Source organism: Perissodus microlepis, chromosome 2 (assembly GCF_051167445.1).
Source record: "Perissodus microlepis isolate ML-2025 ecotype Zambia chromosome 2, ASM5116744v1, whole genome shotgun sequence".
Classification (NCBI taxonomy): Eukaryota; Metazoa; Chordata; class Actinopteri; order Cichliformes; family Cichlidae; genus Perissodus; species Perissodus microlepis.
In genome coordinates, this window is record NC_140462.1 from 14,539,862 (window position 1) to 14,562,217 (window position 22,356).

Genomic DNA, 22,356 nt, shown 5'->3' on the forward strand with positions numbered 1-22,356 from the left:
GAAAATGAAGCAGAGGTATTTTCTGAGAAAGAGACACTTTTTTGTGCTATTTGTGAGAGGAAAATATGGTGGGGAGTGACACATTATGTGTGTGTGTGTTATTGTTGATTGTGGCTCAAAAAAGCTCTGCCATCTATGGATAAACCAGTGAGAGCAGCAGCTCTATATAAAGACTTTAAGAATACACAAACTTTCTCATAAACCTGTAGCATTTCCTAAGCAAAAGAAGTGGAGATACAATATATTGGGCCTGTACACGGTAACTGAACTTGTCAGCATCGTCCACGTGCCCCACTATCTCACAGAAGTGCAGCTTTTGCCCCACATTTAAACTTGTTGGCATCTGGCCTCCCTATTTTGATCTAACAAATGTCTCTCACAATTATTTAGGTCTTGCTCTGCAGTCTGGTTTAACTAAAAATTTACCTGTGACAGGAATGTCACTCCACATGAAATCTGTAAAAGACTCCCACCTGACCCCATCAGAATCAGCTGATTTTTAAACTATAGCACTTTCCCCCCCAGCACTTGTGAACACAGCTAGATGCAATTTAATCTATTAAAAATAGTGATATGACCCTTCAAAGTTTTCATCAAAATCCATCTTTTTATCATATAAATTTTCAGAAAACAAATAAAACATGCAGGGTAACAGTGCTTGCTTCTGCTACTCTATGTCCCAGTTACTAAACTACTGAAACTGATATACATCATATTTATGTGCAACACCATCCCCACCAGTGACAACATAGTCCAGCAATCAGTGTTTTTACATCATGCAGTAGTGTTAAACATCTATCTAGTCGTTCTTTTAATACATGCGATCCCTCTATCTTACCGTGGGAGGCCTTTAATGATTAGCGATCGAGTTACTGCCAAGAAAAAAAAAACTGAAGATGTTGGCTTTAGGTTTTGAAGCTTGTTTATAACAAATGTCACACAGCTATCTCCTACAGCTGTGAATTTATTGGGGGTTAGAAAACCATTGGAAATAATTAACACATTAGCACAGAACTTAATAATTTAAAGTCTTTATACATCAAGGGCAGGAAAGTAAAACTTTGCATGGCTCATTAAACATACTGAAGTTATTGTATGCTTAAACAAAATCAGGTGATTCTGTGGGAGTCAGGTGGTAACCTTTCTCAGGTTTCACTCATTTCATATGAAATGACCCTTTTATACGAGCTAACAAAGAAAGCAGCAGGTGTTATCAGAACTCAGATTCCAGATACAAACATACTCACTAACCTTCAAACACAGGAAGACAAGCATAGAAGAAGAAACTTTATTTAATACGTCAGAATAGCTCACGTGCTACATGATTTGTTTTCTTAGTAAAACATCCGGATTTCTGTCGACTAATGCAGCGTAGTCCTCTTCATAACTGGACCCGACCAACCAAAACCCGGATTTCAGATCCAGTGGTGATGGGTTCGGATTGTGTCCACTGGCTCATCCATAAAACGTCTAGCTCGAAAGACCAAACCTAGAAATACCGTATCCGACCCAGACAGGCCACACAGGGTCACGCTGTAAGCTTTAATGCGTTCCAGGTCCACTTCTCAAGTGTCAGTTTAAATGTGGAGTTATTGATCCCGTCAATTAATTAAAGGCACAAATAATAAAATCAAAAGTATAAAAAGGTTCTCCTTCACCTATACCAAACCATATATTGCCTAAAATGACTTGGTGGCAAACAAGTGATTCCAAAAGGTGATCATAAGCACTACAGACGATTTCACATAGCCTCCACCACAAGGCTACAAACTCACGTGATTTTGCCCTAAAACCACCGGATTTGCATCTTTCTATGTCCCAGCTCCTCCAAAGTGCATGTTTATCATTTAAAGATCTCTAAGCAGTCACCTGTGTTACCTGTCGGGTCACTTCTGTAAAATACAGTGTTGCATGTGCAAAGTAAATTCAGCACGTTTTTAATTTCTTGCCATGAAGCCTTTTGTTAGGCCACACAATACACAGTGCATGCATGGACTTATTCTTAGTCTGTAACGGAATTAAAACATTCGAAACCACAGTGTGTGTGTGTGTGTGTACGAGTGTGTGTGTTTATGTGTGTGTGTTCACATGTACTGAAAAACATTCAGCACAACAATACATGTGTGAAGAAAAATTCTATTATATATATATATTTGTGTTTTTTTTCTTCTAAAAAAAAAGTCATTTTTTAAGACAGGATGCACCAGTTATGTACATATAGTTTACAAGAGCAACTGTGGGAGTCATGAATAAAAAATAATGAGGGGGACATTGTCTGAAACCTGCTCAGGCCTCTGCTGCAGGGGGTGCTGCTCTGTGCTGCTCTCCAGATTTCCTCTCTGTCTCCATCTTTTATCTGTGTCAGTTTTTTTTTTTTTTTTTTTAGAGGAACAAAGACAGAAAATCCCCAAACTAAAAGTCGTCCAGAGGAAAGGTTCTCCTCTGCCTTCTCCATTTTAGCGACTGTCAGTTTTCTTTAATGCTGCCACTTCTTTCTGGTCCTTAACTTGTGGAATGTGGAACCTTGATCCGCTGCTTTGTGCCACTCTGTTAGGTCCTCATCAGTCCAGCTTGCGCGCGCCCAGTTTGAGAGGACCTTTAGCAGCTTTTCGTTCCGCCCGTTTCGCCTCCAGTTCCTTCCTCCTCTCCTCGCGTTTCTTTTTGGACAGCTCTGCCTTGCTGAGACCTAATTGAAAATAAAACCAGAATGTCAATGACATCGTAGCACAGGAGGCAAATGATCGATCACAATTCACATGCTACTGCCTGTAAAACAAAAAAATGTGACCTTGACTCTGAGAGCAGTTTGACTAAAGACCTATCAGCTGATCATTGTGAGCAAATTTCACTAAATTCAGACTAATGATCTAGGAGGTGTCATTCTTATGAATTGTGGACAGACACATGATGGATTTTTCACTGGTCCTTTACTGAATAAGCTAAAAATAAAGGGGCAGCTCTGTGATTTATTACTGCAGGTCTATATTTTTAGAAGCCTCACAGGAGACGCTAAAAATGCCCGACTGAAAGGAGGTACGAACTGATTGGAGTCTCTACAATCAGGCCAATCCAGGGTCTCATTTCTGATTAAGGTAACCTCGTTGTTGGACTTACCCTGGCTTCCATCTACCGACTCCCAGCTCTCCTCAGCTCCCCAGTCTCCTGTTGGCTCTGCGCCCCAGCCATCTCCAGACTATCGTTGAGAAAACAACACAAACATAGTTCTCTGTTATTCAAACCTAATCAAGCCAATGTACAATTATTGAAGAAAAAAAAGATCTACTTTAGTTCTTTAAAAATAAATAAATAATATAATATTTAGTGATCTTGATCGACAGATAGATCTGTTAATGCCCTTTTCTTACAGCGATTTTATTTTGAAGGTTAAAAAAAAAAAAAAAAGCCTACTGTGAAGCTGAGGGCTGATCATGTGACTGCAGCTTTATGGTGTGCTCTGTTAAAATGTCATTTCAATGAAATCGGATAAAGTTTGGTGTTCCCTCTAATGTACATGTAAGACTTTCAAGTCATAATCAAAAGTGCATTTAACACTCCGTTGTTTTTTTCTCTCAAATCTGAAAACCAACTTCTGTATTTTTGGCTCACTGCGCTCTCACCGTGGCCGCAGACATGCTGGCTGTGTTTCTCTGGGACACGCTGGCGAACAGATCGTTTTGACTGGCGCCCTTTGTCGCGCTGTCCCAGTTGTACTCGCTGGCTAACCGCACACCTTCGGGCAGGGGCAGCGTTTTATTGGCCAAGCTTGTGTCGGTCTCCTCCTCCCCCCAGTCGTTCCCCCAGCCTTCCTCGCCTGCAGAGCTCTGACCCTGACCTTCCTTCTCGTTGGACCAGCTGTCATCGGCGTCCCAGCCTGAGCTCCAGTCGGAGCTCTGTTTTTTCACCACCATGGAGGTGGATGAGCGGCTCGCCTGCGTCACAGCGAAGAAAACTGAAATGAGTCCAGCTGCAGATTGATTTTTCCACATCTACATACACCCCCCAGATGTGACCAATTATTTGTTTGTTTTTACAGTGGAGAATTTTTTTTTAAACATTTGTTTTCAATAACATATACAAGTATATATTACAGGTAAATGGGAACCTTTCAAGTCAACAGACTATACTAGGAGGATTAATAGTTTAATATGACTCACAGTAATCTAACAATATCAGCAGTGCTCACAACATTAGAGGAAGTAGAATGAGCACAAAAGGAATGACTGTCAAATAACTGCAATGCTTAGCATCTTCCATCTGACCTTCTTTTTGGATGAACTCATTCCTGACCAGTCGGTGTTCCAGTCATCGGGCTCAGTCTGAGCTTTCTCTGGCTCCTTTGAGGAAACGTGCAGTCAATTTATGTGATTTCAAATTATAATTATGTGAGACCATAATCTTCCATTTATGCGCAATACATATCCTAATTATTTTCTCCCTACCTCCAAACTTCCCCAGTCCTCCTCATCATCCCAGCGGTCTCCTACAGGCTCATCATTGTTGTCTCTTACTTCAAGAGTCTGTGATTGGTTGGCACGACTAGAGGCACCGTGGTGAGTCAGGGAGGTTTGTTGATTTTTGTCTTGAGAACCTGAGATTGAAAGAAACGTTTTAATGTGAGACACTGATTCAAGGCACTGATTTGTGTGGGAACATTTAATAAATTAAAGAATAGTAACTGGGATACAGAGGCCGTTATTCTGCTGCTACACACAGGTTTTAAACTGCTAAGCAGGGATCTGCTATAGCCTTTCATATTTATAACCATAAGTATACATGTTCATAGCCTGCATATAGCTTGTACACTCACTACAGTTATAGCCTGTACATACTTATAGCTATAGTAAATTGATAACATAACATTGTAACACATTTATAATAGATCTATATTCTGTAATATATCTATATTATTGCTAAAGCACTTCTGGATGGACGCAAACATCATTTCGTTGCCTTGTACTTGTGCAATGAATTCTATTCTATGAGATTCACTGACTTGCCTGAAGTTACAGATCTATCAAAGCACAATGCAGGGACTCCAGCAACACCTAAAGGGAAGAGGAAGAACTTTATTGACTGACCAAGGCGTTTTGGCTTGTGGCCTCATCAGGGTCATCTGAAGGTCACAAGCCGAAATGCGTTGGTCAGTCAATAAAGTTCTTCCTCTTCCCTTTAAGTGTTGCTGCAGTCCCTGCACTGTGATTTTTTTCATCCTCTCCACGCACCCCGGAAGCAGGTGAAGTTGTGCCAGAAATTTTTGCTGAAATCTATCAAAACAGGCAGAATACGCACTCTGGACACACCTCTCTGAGTGAGTTTAATTAGCTAAAGTGATAATAGGTTGCCTCAACTGATGCTCCAACCACGAGACCTGAAAAACTTCTCACATGCAGGAAGAACTTCAGTCCCTGGGAAAAAAAACAACAACTCTGAAACTTGATAGGAGCAATTTCTGAGTGGAATTTGAGGCTTTGCATCCATCGGGCCTATTTCCAGCCTTTTCTGATTTCCATTTTGTTCAATTGGCGTAAACTGGGTTCAAAAGTAGCATCATCTGATGTCATTCTTCTCAGATATGGAGAATGAGTAAAAGACACACTGGGAAATAGTCTTGGGATCAAACTCAGAACCACACCTACATGAATGAAGACTTGTGAAACCTGTGGTTACTACAAAAACACCAAAAACTCAGAAAGCTATTTGTGCGAGTTAGCTTTCTCCCACATGATAATCACTGGGTCAAAATACAGATTCTTAGATCTGTATTGACAGATGAAGGCTTTGTGTTATAAAAGGAAGCTGACACCTCCCAGCACCAGCAGTCCCACTAATATAGACACATACACTTATTCCAGTTTTGAGATTCTTTAGATGATTCTATTTAGATTAAATATGCATGTTAGTGTATGTAAATCTTTATTATTATTATTTTTTTTAAAAAAGGCGGGGTGCTGTGGTTCCACCTCACCTGTTGCGGCTGTTCCATCACTGGCACTAGGGGGAGTAGTGGGGCTGGTGGCATTAGCGGCAGGTCCGCCTCCCTCAGTGCCTGTACCCCCCTCCGTCCCTGGAGCATTGCGGATCAGCTTAGAAGTGAGCGAGCTCATGCCTGTCACAGCCCAGCCAGCCCAACTGGACGAGGCACCTGCAGGCTGAGCAGACGATGCTACGTCCTTTTCTGCAGGACACACAAAACAGAGAGTTGTTACATTTAGGTTTTCATATAAAATGTGTCTATTAATTCCATTAAAGCCATTTGAGATAGTTACAGGATTATTTGTTTCTTTTTCTCAAACTCTATTCATGGTAAAGAAACAACTACACAGCATGGAGTTTTTAGTTTGAGGGAAGATTTTCAGTGCAGTTTACAGTTACATACCGATCTCAGCTAGCTTGCTGGGGTCTTCTGACACAGTCTCTAGTTTGGAAAGGAAACTCTTTATGGCTTTGAATGCCTGACAGGGAGAAAGAGACAGGCAAAATTAGAGGTTCAGAACAAGCACCAAGACATGTAGACATCCCAGTTTCAGCAAATAGTCCCTTCCTGCACTGGTCGTTTGACAAATGTGACTGAATTAACAAAATCTAAAACCGTAAAACCATATTTGTATTTTAGCTTTGTGCACAATATTGTTTCAACTAATGTTTTTTTTTTTTCTAAATTTATTTTCTAATTTTCTAAATTTTTTCTAATTTTTTTTTTAATGTCATTTAACTGAAATGTTCGTGCACATTTTATTTTTAGTTAAATGCTGTAAGATTGATAACTCCACCACCGCTGGTACACACTGCTGGTCCTCAGCATCAACCGCTGGTTTGTATGCAAGTCTTCAAAACAGCTGTAAGATCGAGGATCAAAAAGACTACAAATAAATTTATAACATTCTTGGCATAGTTACAGATAAAACTAAGGAACACTACAAACCAACGCAAGAGTACAAGCTGTGAGAAACCATGAAACCACATATCTCCAGCAGTCGAATACCTGACTCACTGAGTTTTTATAGTCATTATCTAGACTTTTGTTTCTGTAATTTCAGGTCATCACATTTTTTATTTTACATTTTTTATATGTTGTAAGCACAAAAGAGCACCTTTTAAAATTCATTTGTTTTATTTTGTCTTGTGAATTCCTGCTTGATTCCTGCTTTTTTGTTGCTATGATTAGCCATTTGTGAAAAGCCTCCATGTGCAACTGATGTTTTTTTTTTTTTTTAAAAAAGAAATGGTTAAAATAATACATTTCAGTTCATTCTGGTTTTTTGTATTCAAAGTATAGTAAAAAAAAATACTGAATGGTTGATTTGAATGAGTATACCAGTGCAATTGTAGGCAACATATGGCCAAAAACAACATTTGTTTTTGAAGGTTATTTGAACACATATATATATATATATATATATATATATATACATATATATATATATATATATATATATATATATATATATATATATATATATATATATATATATATATATATATATATATACATATATATATATATATATATATATATATATATATATATATATATTGTGATATGATATTCGATTTTCCTCACATCACCCAGCCCTACCTGATCCCTGACGCTCTTATCGGGGTCAACAGTAACAGCACACAGGGTGGGCAGGATACGGGCAGCAATCTCCGTTACACTGTAGTAGTTGTGTGTAGCCGCAAAGCCCAGCACGCCAGCAGAGCGCGACGCAGGGAACGGGTCCTTTGTGGCTCGAGAGAAGGCAGAAATCAGAACGCGCTGTCGAGTCTGTGAACAGCGAGACAATTAAAATTCTTTACTGAGCACTGATCTCAGTCTTTCTGTTTTTTAAGTTTTACACAGTGATGCAGGTCTGCCTTACCCCAGCGTTGAGGTAGGAGGCGATTTTTCCCAGGCAGACGGTGGTGTTGCATCGGATTGGGCCTTGTTCGTCTCTAGCCTGGAGCCGGGCAAAGTGACGCATCAGTTCCTGGTTCAGGTTGGTCTCATTTAGCTTCGGAGCCAGCAGCAGCATAGACTGGGGGGAGGGGGAAGAGAGCATATTTAGGATGCTATCTGTCATGTACTATATGTATGAGATAACACCTGTTATATTGTGCTTGTGTTTAATTGTGAAAACTACCTTCACAGTCTGTTCCCTGATGGCAGGGTTTGTGTCTGTGAAGCCGTGAACAACATGAGGGAAAATCTGGGAATTCACTGCAGCCTCATTCAAATACTGAATGAACTGCTCCATCTGAGAAAGACAGAGACAGAGTTAGGGTGAGTAAAAGATAAATGGTTTTATTCTTTAATACAGAGATAAAAACAGCCGGACAGGCATGTGATTAAACAACTGTTTGTTATGTTTTACTGTTCTTTTAACTAAGGTTTCTCTTTCCATGCTAGAAATAACATACCATAAAATTAAATATGAACTCTATATTAAAAAAGTAAAATAAATAAGAACACCATCTCTGCAATATTCACCCTAATCACTGAAAAATCTCTGAAACTAGTCAATATTTAAAAAGAACAAAACTGTTTTGTGCAGAACTTGTTTTTAAAATCTTACACATGATGTAAAGATCTGCAAGGAAAGCAAAAGAATATTACACACCTGCTGCAGAAGTCGTATCCTCATAGCTCGGTCTGTGGAGGAGAACATCTTCACAATGACAGGGATGATTTTCTGCTGGTACTCTTCTGCTGACAGGAATTTTCCCACCTAGAAAAACAGAGGAAGAGAGAGAGATTGAAGCAAAGAAGTGCACAGATATAGCTACAATCATGTCATTTTTCAACTTGTCTCGAGAATGATTTTACTGATGATTATTATCTGCTTCACTGTCTGTTACTAATTAGGGTCTAAAGTCGCCTCGGGAGTTGGGATTTACCTTGAAGAGCGGTGTGAGGACGACAGCGCCTGCATTGCCAAACTCAAAGGCGGTGAGCAGCTGAGGCAGGACTTTGTGCTTACAGAAGTCTTCAGGGAAAGAATCGAGATTGTCACTCAGATCCTGGAAAAACTGCTGCTTCTCAGCTGGCTCCTTGATCTAGAAAGGATCGTTTTAAAGAGATCATCTAATTTCTGCAATAGATGATTGGACTAAAGCGAGGCATGGTGTCCAAATTAAACTTGTTTAGCCAAATGACATCAATCTGTTCTGGATTTTGATTCATTTCAACCTCGGTTTTAATACTTCATGCTGTGACTTGACTAGAATGTTTTTATTGTAGTTGTAACACAAACAAAAAGTCTGTGTAAGACCTGAATCTCTTCCAGGAAAAGGTTGCTCTCCACAAAGCTGCTACTCAGGAATCCCCCTGGGGCTCTACAGTTCTGGAGAAAGCGGGCAGGGTTTGGCCGAGTCCGGGGGTTGGCTCCAACCAGCTCACAGTAATGGGGAACCAGAACCTTGGGGATCTGTGGGAACAGAAAGAAAAAAAAAAATCAATAAACTTGACTTATACCTTTTTTTTTTTTCCCTCATATGACAAAAAAAAATCTCTTCAGCTGTCAGTGAGCCTATGAAGCAACAGCACATTAGATTCCTTGCATTAAGGCACTAAGACTAAAGCTCGCAACGAGAGATCACATTTCCTTCATAAGAGCTTCTCCTCGCAGGCCCCATCATATCTTAAAGACCTCATTAACACACTATTCCGACAGAGCACTCAAAGTGCACAGGATGCAGAGCCTTCAGCTATCAGGCCCCTCTCTCATGGAACATGCTCTCTACTTTAGGATTGGGCTTAAAACATAAATTCTTGAAAAAGCTTAAAATTAGGGTTGGATCAGGTGACCCGGAACTATCGCTTATTTATGCCGCTATAGGCTCAGACTGTTAGAGAGCTTCCCATGATGCACTGAGCACTTCTCCACTCCAGTCATGTTTGCAAGCCATTAACTTTTGTTTCCTCTTTCCTGTGGTTTATCTTTCGTCCTGTTTTCACAGTTTTTTCTCCCTGGTGGCACCAAACGCGGGTTCGTATTAGATCATGAGATTCTTGGGTTTCTCTCTAGTTGATCTTAACCATGACATATGTATTATTTAAGGGCCCTGCTATCCCACTATATGTTCAGTTTATTGTTGCTGATTCTTTACATAAGCAGAATCACGTAATTTCCTTTAAACAACAACCATCATGATCTAAATATTCCTAAAAGCTGCATTTTTCTTAAATAAGAGCATGCACTCCAAGGAGCAAGGACAATATTTGATAATAAGGTTTTTGGATAAACAGCAATTGAAGACACAAACCTTTCCCAGGGAACGGAGGGAAGAAGTACGTGGCAGTGGCCCGTTGAACACCTCCCAAATCAGGCAACCTAGTCGCCACACCTCTCCTGCCCTGTAACAAAAATACACACAGGTCAATGCAAAAGGGTGCAGCCAAAGAGCACCAGGTAGTTTTTCTCTAAATGTCACACTCACCATTTCTCTCCGCTGCTGTTAGACATCTCTGGTGGGTCATATTTCTCCATGTCTGGGTAAACTGCCTTTGGTGCGGGGAGCGAGACCCCACTTGGGTCTCCCTGCTCAGGGGCCACATGGTCGAGGGCTCCTAGCTTCCACTCTCCAGCTCGATCCACAAAAACAGCCCATATGCCCAGGTTGTTATGGAGCAGATGGCAGTCATTGATGAGAAAACTCAGAGCTTTCTGTAAGCAAACAGAGGAAGAGACGGTGAGAGATGACTAATAGAGGACAGCTGCCACAAACAGCTCAACTCTCCTGTCCTTACCACTATCTGGTGGAGTCCCCATGAGATCTCCAGTTCCCCAACACCACCCTTCTCTGCCCGTGCCTTCAGATGGACTGCCAGGGGTGTAACCTGCTCAGTAACCAGGTAGAGGCTCTTCTCTGTCTGTAACAACCACACCAAGCTCATCAATCAACTAAGAAAGGAAAAAATAAATAAAAGCAAAACTATACTTCAAAACTATTCTATGTCACTGCATTAAACAGTAACTTGACATAGGAAAACAGCTTTTCCACACCAGTTTTTACATTTATCCATCATATGCACAGCACATTTATACATCACAGCATTTTTCCATCAGATCTCTATTAAAAACATGCTATAAATTAATACTAAATTTACTGAATATTGGAGAGTTCAGATCACAGATATTTTAGAAGAAAAAGCGATTACTATTGCTTTGCTGGATATTTGATTATGCACCAGTTCTTCAACATGCTCTATTTTTATCTACTGACTGTTTTTTCCTCTGCTTGATTGTATCATTTTCCAACCTTGTCATTGTGTACTTTCATTGCCAGGTGTCTTTGTGAAAGATGTTTTCTCTCAAGACACTCCCCGGTTAAATAAATGATTAGCTAATGCTGTATGGTTTGCTGGTCATATTCCTTGGATAGATTCTCCAGATGAAAGGGTAAAATCATATCCTTAGTTGAGCTAATAGTGAATAGTGTGTCAATTACACTCTCATTAAAAACCAAAGAGAAAGCTGTGTAATTGTCTGCTACTTCACTCACTATAAATACTATAAAACTACTACAAACCCACAGGAACCAATTCCCACTCACCTCTGTCTTAATGTTTAATATGCAGAGAAGAGCAGATGACAGAAATGAGACAACTAATTATATGACAATTACAGCAAAACATGGAATCTCAGCTCTAAATATCAAGAAAAGTGTGTTTAAAGCAAAGTCGTTTCTGTTAAATTTAAGTCACAATAAAATACATACCTCCAACCCATCAACATAGGCCAGGATGTTAGGGTGACGCAGGGTCTTCATACGCTTGAAGGCAGCCTTGGCGAGCTGGGTCTGCTGCTCTGTGCCCTGAGCCACCTCGTATACAAACACAGACACTGGCTCTCCAGTGGTCTGAGGAGAAAGATTGGAGTAAGAGCAGCAAGTTATAATTACTCCATCGCTCTTAATTAAGTCAATATTTTGTGGGTGTAGTCCAAGTCTAAATTTTTACTCCAACTTGAGTATGCATGTTACTAACAGACATCACTACTTGCATGCCATTTAATTTTGTGTCTCTCCAGTATTTTCTGTTTTGCCCTGTTTTCTCTATACTCTACTTTATCCATTCTATTCTCTTTTTCTTCAACTTTAACCGATCATGGCAGATGGCTGCCCCACCCTGAGCCTGGTTCTGCCGGACATTTCTTACTTCACACTATAGCCAAGTACAGCACACAGGGGATCATCTGACTGCTGGGTTTTTTCTCTAATATCATAGGGTCTTTACCTTACAGTGTAAAGCCCCTTGAGGCCACTGTTGTTGTCATTTGGCGCTATACAAATAAAACTAAATTAATCTGAAGTGAAGCTATCCTCTGCAAACAGACTACTCCCATTTTCCTTCCATTGTAATATTTCACTGGTGTTATAAATTTACAAGTAATATTATCATAGCTATATTTAAGCAATTATAATAGGACAAAAAAAAATCTACATTCACCCTACAATCAAAATTCCAGAAATTAGGGTAAATTATGTACTAGCTTGAATTACACCAGCACTCCCATTCTATCGGACTGATGTGAACAGTATGGTGGCCTTATATCTGTGCTGTATTAAATATAGATATAAATGTAGCCATCGTGCAGAAAATATTACCAGTAAGAAGTAACTGTCAATACTGTATACAGAATTTTGAAAAGACATTTAATGTGACTGAGGATGACGAAAGTAGGAAGTTTGGGCTCGGATGCCCGCGGTGAAGATGATGACACTGAGATTATAGCTTTCCGCTTCTCGGTGATAATAATGAAGCAGTGGGTTATATGCAGTGCTGTCTGCAGTTAAGACGGAATCTTTCATTCCTGAAATAAAGCATTGACTTTAAAACAGCTCAAACAAGAGCCGTTACTCGGCTAAAACGGGTGACGTGGCGAGAAATACGTGTCTGCCTCTGGGGGTAAACAAAAAGCCTGAGCAAGGCTAGTCAGCGACAATTATGAGACAGACAGACCAAGCAAAAAATAAATAAATAAATAAATGACTACCAAGACTGACTGAATGAATGAACGAATGAAAAACACCCGAAAAACGCTAACAGAGCTGACATTTAATCTGAAGGCTAAATCAAGCTCTAAAGCTGACTTGTCAGCTTATTGGCAGGCCCCACAACCGATCGAGCTAACGCTGACTGCTAGTGCATCAGCAGCAGCGGGACGCCGCTTTTACCTTTCGCTTTCCCCGGTGTAGAGTCCATATTCCGGACTTTTCTTGGCTGTCTGGGAGAAGTTCATACGCAAAGTCTTTCACGGGATCCCTAGCGAAAAAGGACCACATCTCCCCTTAGCTCCGCACTTCATCAAACACACAGCGACAGGTGAACTACACAGTGCTAGCTAGCGACTGGCACGGATGTAAAATGACTCCGCGGAAACGTCGTTTCTGCCTATTAGTTCCACAAGAAGTTAAGCTTACTCAGGTTGTTGAGAAAAAAATATATATAAAAGACTTAATTTATTATGTATAAATTCCCCTCACTCGTTCTCTCACCAAATTAAAGCCTGAAACTGAACTTTGGGTAGTAATAAAATAATGTCGATGAAAAAAAAGTCACCTGTCCAAAAAACGGTTGCAATATGTGTAGCAAAATATAAATTCCGACGAATACTTCTCTATTACAGATTAAAACGTGCTTCACAAAGGCAATCAAACTAATTAAATCCTTAAAAAAATATGAAGGGCAATAAAGTTAATTTTTCCATAAAAATATGTGTTCTTAGACATGCCTTAAAGGAAGTTATTGCCCATACCAAGCTGATTTCCTTGGTCAGAATCAGAGCCATCTACCGCTAAATCAGTTGGACTTTTAAGATCTTATAAGTATGAAAAAAAAAAAACCTAAAGTCAAAGCTGACATCCTTACTCAGCATATGTCTCTGATATATTTTTATAAGATAATTTTTTGAGTGTTGCTTTTTATTAGATGCAATGTAAATGTGAAGAGAGCAAGTAAACGTAGTGCACCTTTTTCAGCTCAGACAGGACTTGGACCATAAACTTCATCTGTTAAAAACAGAACAAATAGATCAAATACATTATTAGTGTGCAAAAGGTCTTGGGTCACTCTTCGTTTCCTTATATTTCTCTCCAAACAAGGTATACCGCCTCCACCGTGTTTTACAGATGGCTGTAGACCCTAACTGTTGTACCCCTGAGTACCTATTTCTGATGAGACTTCATCAAACAGTGAATGGATCATCTGAAGGGTCTGATGATCTCTAGAGTCCAATTTTAGGTCTTTGCTGGATTTTTTTTTCCTATTTCTTAAGAATTTGACTTTAGTCTTCATCTAATGTGGATAGTTTCTATGCTTGAGATTACTTCTTTTGTCCTCCACTTGTCCATTTTACAAAAATGTTTTAAAGATACACACAATTCACACCATTGTGAGTTTTTTTTTTCTTAAACTACATTTTATGTATACGAACCAGTTCACAAAAACAGTCACTTCAATACACATTACATCGTAATGTAGAGACCCTACAATATATATAAACTATAAACTTCAACAATCAGATGTCCTGCTACGAACAATGGTGGGAAGGAAAAACACCTTTTTAACAGGAAGGGTAAATTGATGCAACCTTAACTATAAGCTTTTTTTAAAAAGGAATGTTTTAAGCATAATCTTAAAATAATACCTTGGTAATGCAAAAATAATATTTTATACCTCTCAAACTGTTATTTTTGGTAGATTCAATGAAAGAAACATTGAATCTACTGGTTTTGTCACAGGCCACAAGTAATAAAATACCCAAGGATACAATATGAACTTCTTTGTTTGCATGTTTGTGCATTGTATGAAACATTCCCACATATCCAACTATTTCAATAAACTGTTTAAGGTTTGACATCGCTTTCCTTTATTGCCATTTGCCTGATGAGCATGAAAATAAGTTAGTTGAGGTTGTGACACCCCCCCCCAACAACAAAACATAGCTGAAGTCTACAAATAAGTTTTCCTTATTCATACGTTCTTTTGAGCTTGATCAGACATCCTGCTCTTCAGTGTCATTAAAAAAAAACACCACACACACACACACACACCTCCCCTCAAAAAACAACACACTGTATAGTAAAATGCTACTTTAAATTAGAGGTAGCTGTTAATTGTTCATGACACTGTACATAGTTATCTCATAGAAGAGCTGAGATCAAAACATACAGCAATAGCTGGACTGTTTTATGCTGCTGTACTAAAGAGGATCCAGAGCAAGGATGACTTCTGTTGGATGCCTGCTCCCCCCAGGTCTTCTTTCCTGACCTCACCTCTTCCATTTGTTATCATGTGACATGGACCTCAAGAAGGGTAGTGTCCAGGACTCAGACTGCAAAAGGAGGTTTATAAAACTATTGCTAATCATCACAGGACATCTTGGATACAATGTCCAGTAATCTTTGTGCATTATGCCCACCTCATCAAGTCATTTACAGAATATTGATGTAATTATCTATAGAACAGACAAAAACAGAGACATTGCTTTAAAGTTTTATTGATCATTTCCACTCAAATATTTTCCCCACCCAGACATTGTTCTTTTATGGAAGCCATATTAAAGTTGAAGTGTTATTAAATATACTTTCAGCCCCACAAAGCTTATTTAAAAAAAGCAAGACACCGCAGGGAATTGAACCCCGTCCCGACAGAGTCAGGAGTGCCATCACCGGAGTCTTTTGCTTTTTGTTTTTGCTAGTTAGGGCAAAAGCAAAACCTGGAAGAACAAAACAGTTTGTTCTTCCAGGAAAAGAAAACCCGACACCTGGATGCTAATTATGCTGTCACCACACGGGGATTCTCTTGGTCACGAGGCTGAAACTAGAACAGAGAGACGTCTGGTTTCCCCAATCCCAAAAATTCCCCACAGCGACACTGTATTGGTGTATTATTCCACGAAATCCGTTTAGCCATAATAAAGCCACGATACCAGAATCCCTTGTCAAAGCGATTTTCCCCTCTGCAATTCAGCACGATTCGCGGGTCAACTGACAGTGAAGGCTTTCTTGCCAATTTTATGGCTGTAATGGGAAAAAAGACAGACAATTTAAGCCCCCCCCCCACCCAAACCCCACACTTGTACCAAGACTCATCTAATATGATGGGAGATTGAATTTATCAACATGGTTGTAGTTTACCACAGCTGATGCAGCATTTACCACAGCTATTCTTCCTCTGATGCTCAGCTCTTCAATGTATTAAATGAACCCTAGAGGCTGGCAGTACCAAGTGATCCAATGACTCCCTGCAGACCTTTAAGTTGTCTGGTTCAGTAGCAAGTTAAGCTGAATGAGAAATCTGAAAAAGGGAGAAAGAAGAGTGTTTGCCCCCCCAGACCCTCCTAACCATAATACTACTGCAATGTTTGACAACGACTTTATGAACATTGTTTTACAAATAAAATGTTATGCATAGCTGATGTGCATGCAACATGTTGAGTTACACATTAAAGCCATGGTATGTTAAAGAAAAATCAAGGGAACCGAAATTACTTAACTTAGCACCCACGAGACTGAAGTGATGCAGTATTAGCGAAAACAAGCTTGCAGCTCTTGATCTTAATGTGACTGGATTCTCAGTGTTCCATCACAGGTTAGGCCATCCCAGATGAAAAATTAAGAATTTGGGGTAATTTGACCTGAGAAACCAAAGGGAAAGAAAAAGGCACACAAACACAGAGAGCGGGGGCTTCTGCGAAGGACGTCAGGGGTTCAGATTTAAGCTCAAGCGCACAGGGGATTGGTACTTCATTCAGGGGCCACACTCATATCGCTGACAGCTTCCACAGATGGCTTTGCATTCAGAGGCAGGCGAGATCGGAGTGGACAGACGAGAATGATCTGAAACAAAGAGTGATCTACACAACACACCCACCACACAATACTCAAAGATTTGGGTTCTACTCATCTTATGGTTGTAAGATGCAAAGCAATAGGGCCCCAAGGCCAAAGAGGAATAAGCTAGTAAAGCATTGTTACTGATGATTTGAGGTTAACATAAAGCCAGTTCCAAGATGTCATTTTGTCAACTACAACATTGCAGAAGTTTTGACAAGTAAAGCCAACAGCTTACTACATGCTCCGGGTTAGGACTTGACTCGTGCTTGAACCAGTCTTGCACTGTGAGTTCTGTGAAGAGAAGTGTAGGGATACGCCCAACCACAACCATAGCACAATAGAAACTAAGGCAGCACATTTGCGCTGCATTTCAGACCAAATTAAGCCGCACCATGCGCAGCTTTCCTCAGCTGCTTAAATTTTGAAACTTCGCACAGTTGCGCGGTTGCTAAGGTGACCAACCTGCCACTTGTACAGTTGCACAAGGGCAAGCAGCTGAGGGCTAAATGCTCTAATATATGTAAACACATCAAAAACCTGACTCCTTTTGTTCAAACTGCATGTTGGTGGAGTTCAAAGCGCAGCGTGATTCTTGTGATCTCCTAGGTACACTGCTTTCTTCCTTTGGATTGTTCTGTAAGATCAAAGAGGCAGAAAAGAAACACCCCTATACCCCTCCCCACAGTATCGTAGAACTGACTATTGTTATCCTTACCCAAATGCTTTACTGCAGATAATGTCAGAATCAATGAAGGTCCATCAAATCTTCCCGTTATCACAAGTGACTTGTTAAGAAAGCACAGCAGTGCTATTTCTACTGTCAAGTATAGCAAGTTGCTTTCATTTCAAGAATAAGGACACGCAAGTCCAGTCAAGATAAGTGACCCCTACAGGGCTGAGAATTTTCTGTTTTTCGACATCAATATTTGATGGATTCAACTTATCTGCCTTCACTTTCCACTTTGAAATAGAAGTCATTCGAGCCCAGGTCACATCCGTGCTCTACAAAGCTCCAAGCTTTAGTCATACCTGAAAAAGCACAAGAAAAGCTCCCCCACACAAGCCCCCCCAAAAAGAACAAATGCATACCAAAACTGTATTCAATCACAACAAGCTATGCATTTATTATGCAGTAAGAAAATCCTTTACAGATAGTTCACTCATTGTATTGGCGATACAAAGCAAAGTAACTAATTGCAAAGGAATTGCAATGAAGGCAATTAGCCAAATAATGAATGTTAAAGTAAATGAACACATTTAGCCACCTTACGTGATGCTCGATGCGCAAGGAAACTTGTACATACAATGAGTTAGGAGTTCCTGATGGTCTTGGGTATTGAAAGCACACAGGACACAGCACACTGAAAAAATGCAAAGAAAAGCCTCTCCCCACAACACCCCTGCCCTAATACAATATGGTAGAAAACTACAACACTGGCATTATAGTAACATTGTAGAAAACTACAAGACAATACTGGGATTACAGCAATTGCAACTGCTTTAACAAGGCCAACTTTAAGACTACAAATACAATTCACAAAAGATTGAAGCCATTTGCCATAAGAAACATTTAAAATACCACAGGCCTGAGTATGAGGGACTCCTTCCTTAACTGTAGGCATGGACTTGGACGTAGCTTTTTGAAGGATGGGCCTTACAAGTTAATCTGTAAGAGTCAAAAAAATACACAGCCCCCTCCCAACCCCACAAAGCAATGTAAAGCCTGTACAGAATTACAATGACTTCTAGTAAGGAGAAGTATTACCGCACTCTCCCTGGGGGAAAGGAGCTTCACTACATCAGAAGACTACTTTTGAGGTTGCTATCTTGCGTTGTAAAGTGTCCAGTTGAATCTTGTTGCTTGCGCCTGGATGTTTCCTATTCAAGCCATGTGCACTGGGCAATGTGGAGCTGTGAAGTCTAGGAAGAGACGGATTAACGCCCCACAACCCACCCCTCCCAAAAAAATAAATTCATGGAAGCCCATTTACAACATATTCCAAATAAAAGTGAGATGAAAACTAATTGAGTCAGTGAACACCAAATACCTTTCTATATCTCGTTTAAGCACAGTGGATGCGCATGATCTCGATCCATATCACTACTGTATATAGGATGAGCTCAACTTGTACCAAGCAGCTAGAAAGGGGGGGATTCTGTCGATGATCGCGTTAGGGGGCCAGGCCTGTAAAAAGAAAGACTCCAAACAAGTTTTAACAACCCCCCCCCCATCCCCCCTCCCCTTAAGCCAAAAATATTTACCCACCAGGATCAACTACCATTTCAATGCAAATTCCCTTTTGAGTGAAGTCATTACTGTATACTTATGAAATGTAATGATGAGTTAATGTACAGGATAGTTACACCCACATGTACATTCCATGCATTAACTCACTGCTTGGGTTTAAGAGGTAGATGTAGCTGATCTGTACCAAAGAGGCGCAGCTGAAGTACCGAAGGGTTGCAGAATACACAATTGGCCGTATGGCAGACCATCCACTTTCACACTCCAATGCAGAAAACTTCTCTGGGGGAAGACCTATCGAACAACAAAAGGACTGCCTCTCCCTCCGCTTGTGGAAACTACTTGTGATCGCAGGGGGGTAGAGAAGTCCATTAAGACGCTCCTCGTCAGCACACTACCAAGGCATTCATCACAGCAGACACCACCACACATTTCAGCGCACAACAGGAGGGGTGACCACGGTACAAAACACTTTACACGGCTTGCCTGAAAAGAGGAAGAGAGAGCTGTGCGAGAAGTTGTTCTACAAAAGATGTTTCTGGAAAGTACAAAAACCAAATACTGAATGTTACAGAGATACCTCTACCCAGTATACAAACCAAAGCCCCGCTTTAAACTTGTGACGCTAGAAGACTGCACGCCCTTGTCCCACCCTCTCAGCACTGGATCGGCATCGGGGCTGGTCACTGCGCTTCTACACTGCCCTGCGTTTCTGGCTCCCTCTGGCGTACACACTGGCCGACAGCTCCTGATGCTTCCTGCTCTCTTGGCCCCCTCTGCTCCTCCCCTCCACGCCCCTCTGGTCCTGTCCTGCCTGGCTCCACACTGGTCCTCCCACGCCCTCTGGTCCTGTCCTGCCTGGCTGGCTCCTCTGTGGTCCTCCCCGTGTCCTGCGACCTCGCTCCAAGCCGTCCTGTGATCTTCATCTAATAACTAAGTCCATTCCTCCCCGTGATAACTCAGTCCATTTCCCCCCCCCCCCCAAGAAAAAAAAAAAAATCTTCTGTCTTCTCTAAGTGATGAACTTTTTTTTTTTTTTTTTAATTTCCTCTCAAGAAGTCCATAAATCTGAACTTGATATTGCTTGAGCTACTACTAGAGCTCTAAGATAAGCTTCCATTCTTCAGCATTACTTGACTGATGCTATCTTCTTTCTTTGAATGCAGAATTGATAGCTTGAAACTTCAAGTCTAATGACTGATGGAAACTGAGCGAAAATTTCGATTAAAAAAAAAAAAATTAAATAAATAAAAAACTTTGCATTGCAAAATGCTTCCCTGATCAATGGAATAAGAGTGAAAAGAAAAGACAGAGGTAAGGACCTCATCCAATTAACAGCTATCAAACAAAAAATAAAAACATCTTCATTGCTTCTTTGACGCTGTTGTTACTTAATCTGTTCCTGATGTGTTTTTTTTTTTTTTTTTTAAATAAACACAGGCTGGTCTAGTCTATCTTAGTTAGATAGCACCTCCGAGCTTACACAAACCCTCCGTTTTAAATACAATTACTAGCACTTTTTCTTTCTTCAGAATAAAAACTAATCTTCTAATATTTAACAGACTCAGTCAACTGTAGTTACATTGTGATCTAATCTTAGAGACCTCATTGCAAAGTCAGTACTCTTTAGAAACCTAATTAGGCACTTAACTTCACTGCCTTATCAATTTCAAAAGTATGAAAAATGTTCCTCTGCCATTTTGTTGCTGAAAGCTTTCTACACCTTCTGGAAAAGCACTACGTGAAGGCTGATAATGGCCGTCAGTCTGACCACTCCCTTTTCCACTGCCGTCTACTTACGTCATGACGTTAATTGAATTAGCCAATAGACGACGTTTACACGTTTCTACGTTACAGCTCCCACCGCGAGCCAACTGCTGTTAGTCTGACCAAAAATGGTTACTTGGAATATATTTTTAAAAAGCAAGATCACCGCTAGACAAATGCTAAACATGACAGCTAACAAAACAACTGTTGCGGAATAGCTGACAATACTAGCACAAATTTATACATTTGGCTGGCTAAGCCTAGCGTTAGCTCAACAGCCCTCGGCAAAAAAAACAAAACAAAAAAAAGAACAAAAGAATCAGGCCTTCGTTCTGGCTCAGTAGAATTTGTGTTCATCTTCTACAATCTTAATCATTTGCAATAAAGCAGTACTAAAAAGCGTTTAACAAACCGAAAACACGTTACACGTGTTATCTAGAGATTTAAAGTACTTGCATTAAAATAATGATCAATAATGCTCAAGAGGCTAAAATTAAACTTGCCGCAAACATTACACTAGATAGAGCAAGGCTATACAGCTTCGAAAATAAAACCCGAACTTCAAAAGATCAAAAAAGGAGGAAAAAAACAAGATACGCTCAACCTGCAACACCCAACCACAAGACGGAAAAGCATCAACGCGGTGTAAGTTGCAAGAGCGTCACCAGCGCTATTTATATTGTTACAGTGATACGGCTACAAGAAAATGTGGTACTCATCCGCTAAAGTAGTCCCCTTTTTTAAACAAAAACAAACCCATGTATTTGTTTATTTTAGCTTTAGAATGAAAATAACACACGAACCAATGTGCGTGAACAAACGCAGTACTGTTGAATTCGGTAATGAGGCACAAATAATTCAGATTTCTATTCTTAGAAGCCTTCTAATAATCGTTACAAATAACACGTTGTTTGGGTGTTTCTGGTTAATTTAAACTTAATTTCACCATTTGCCAACACATGAGTGACAAAACAGCGAGGTATACTGTAACAAAAAAATGAACCTTTTTAATAATCATACTAAAAACTAACGGTCAAAACAGCTGACGTCACGGGAAATGGTGCGCGGACTAATATTTTTTTTAGCTGTAACAAGGCCCCGCAAACCGGATCAAACTAGAACGTAGCGGAGTTGTCGGGTCTACTTGCTTTTTACTGCAGTGATACGCTGTTTTTTTGATTGAATAACAAAAGAAAACAGCCAGCTCATCTCCTTTAACTTCGATGTCCAATGTACAATAAAGTTTTTCTTTTTATGTAAGATTTAGAAGCTACTGTAAAAAGCTGATGGTGTTTACAGTCTTTTTTTAATCAAATGTATAGTGTGCTTTCACAGTTCATGAATTTCCACATCATAGTTTGTATGATGTTAAACTTGATTTTTAATTCAGACATTAATGTTATTATAGGCCGAAAAGTGTACGCGATAAATCCAGAAACGTCTAGAAACAACCAGAGCCTTAAAATGTGTTGCTGAGGGAAAGGTGGAAAATTACTAGATCCAAGCAGGAGTTCCCGATGTTTACC

General features: G+C 40.1%; 1 protein-coding gene across 1 annotated transcript; it reads right to left on the minus strand.

Moving 5' to 3' along the window:
* Window positions 1-1,274: 1,274 nt before the first annotated feature.
* scyl1 (SCY1-like, kinase-like 1) lies at window positions 1,275-13,356 on the minus strand. The gene is made up of 18 exons (XM_084948810.1): window positions 13,156-13,356; window positions 11,698-11,838; window positions 10,727-10,849; window positions 10,417-10,643; window positions 10,243-10,333; window positions 9,249-9,404; window positions 8,875-9,033; window positions 8,598-8,705; window positions 8,121-8,234; window positions 7,860-8,015; window positions 7,577-7,765; window positions 6,377-6,452; window positions 5,966-6,175; window positions 4,440-4,588; window positions 4,260-4,334; window positions 3,618-3,929; window positions 3,115-3,193; window positions 1,275-2,686 (listed from the first exon to the last, which is right to left on the minus strand). Exons 1-18 carry the CDS (start codon window positions 13,261-13,263, stop codon window positions 2,562-2,564), a joined length of 2,598 nt encoding a protein of 865 aa, XP_084804936.1. The 5' UTR covers window positions 13,264-13,356; the 3' UTR covers window positions 1,275-2,561.
* Window positions 13,357-22,356: the final 9,000 nt, after the last annotated feature.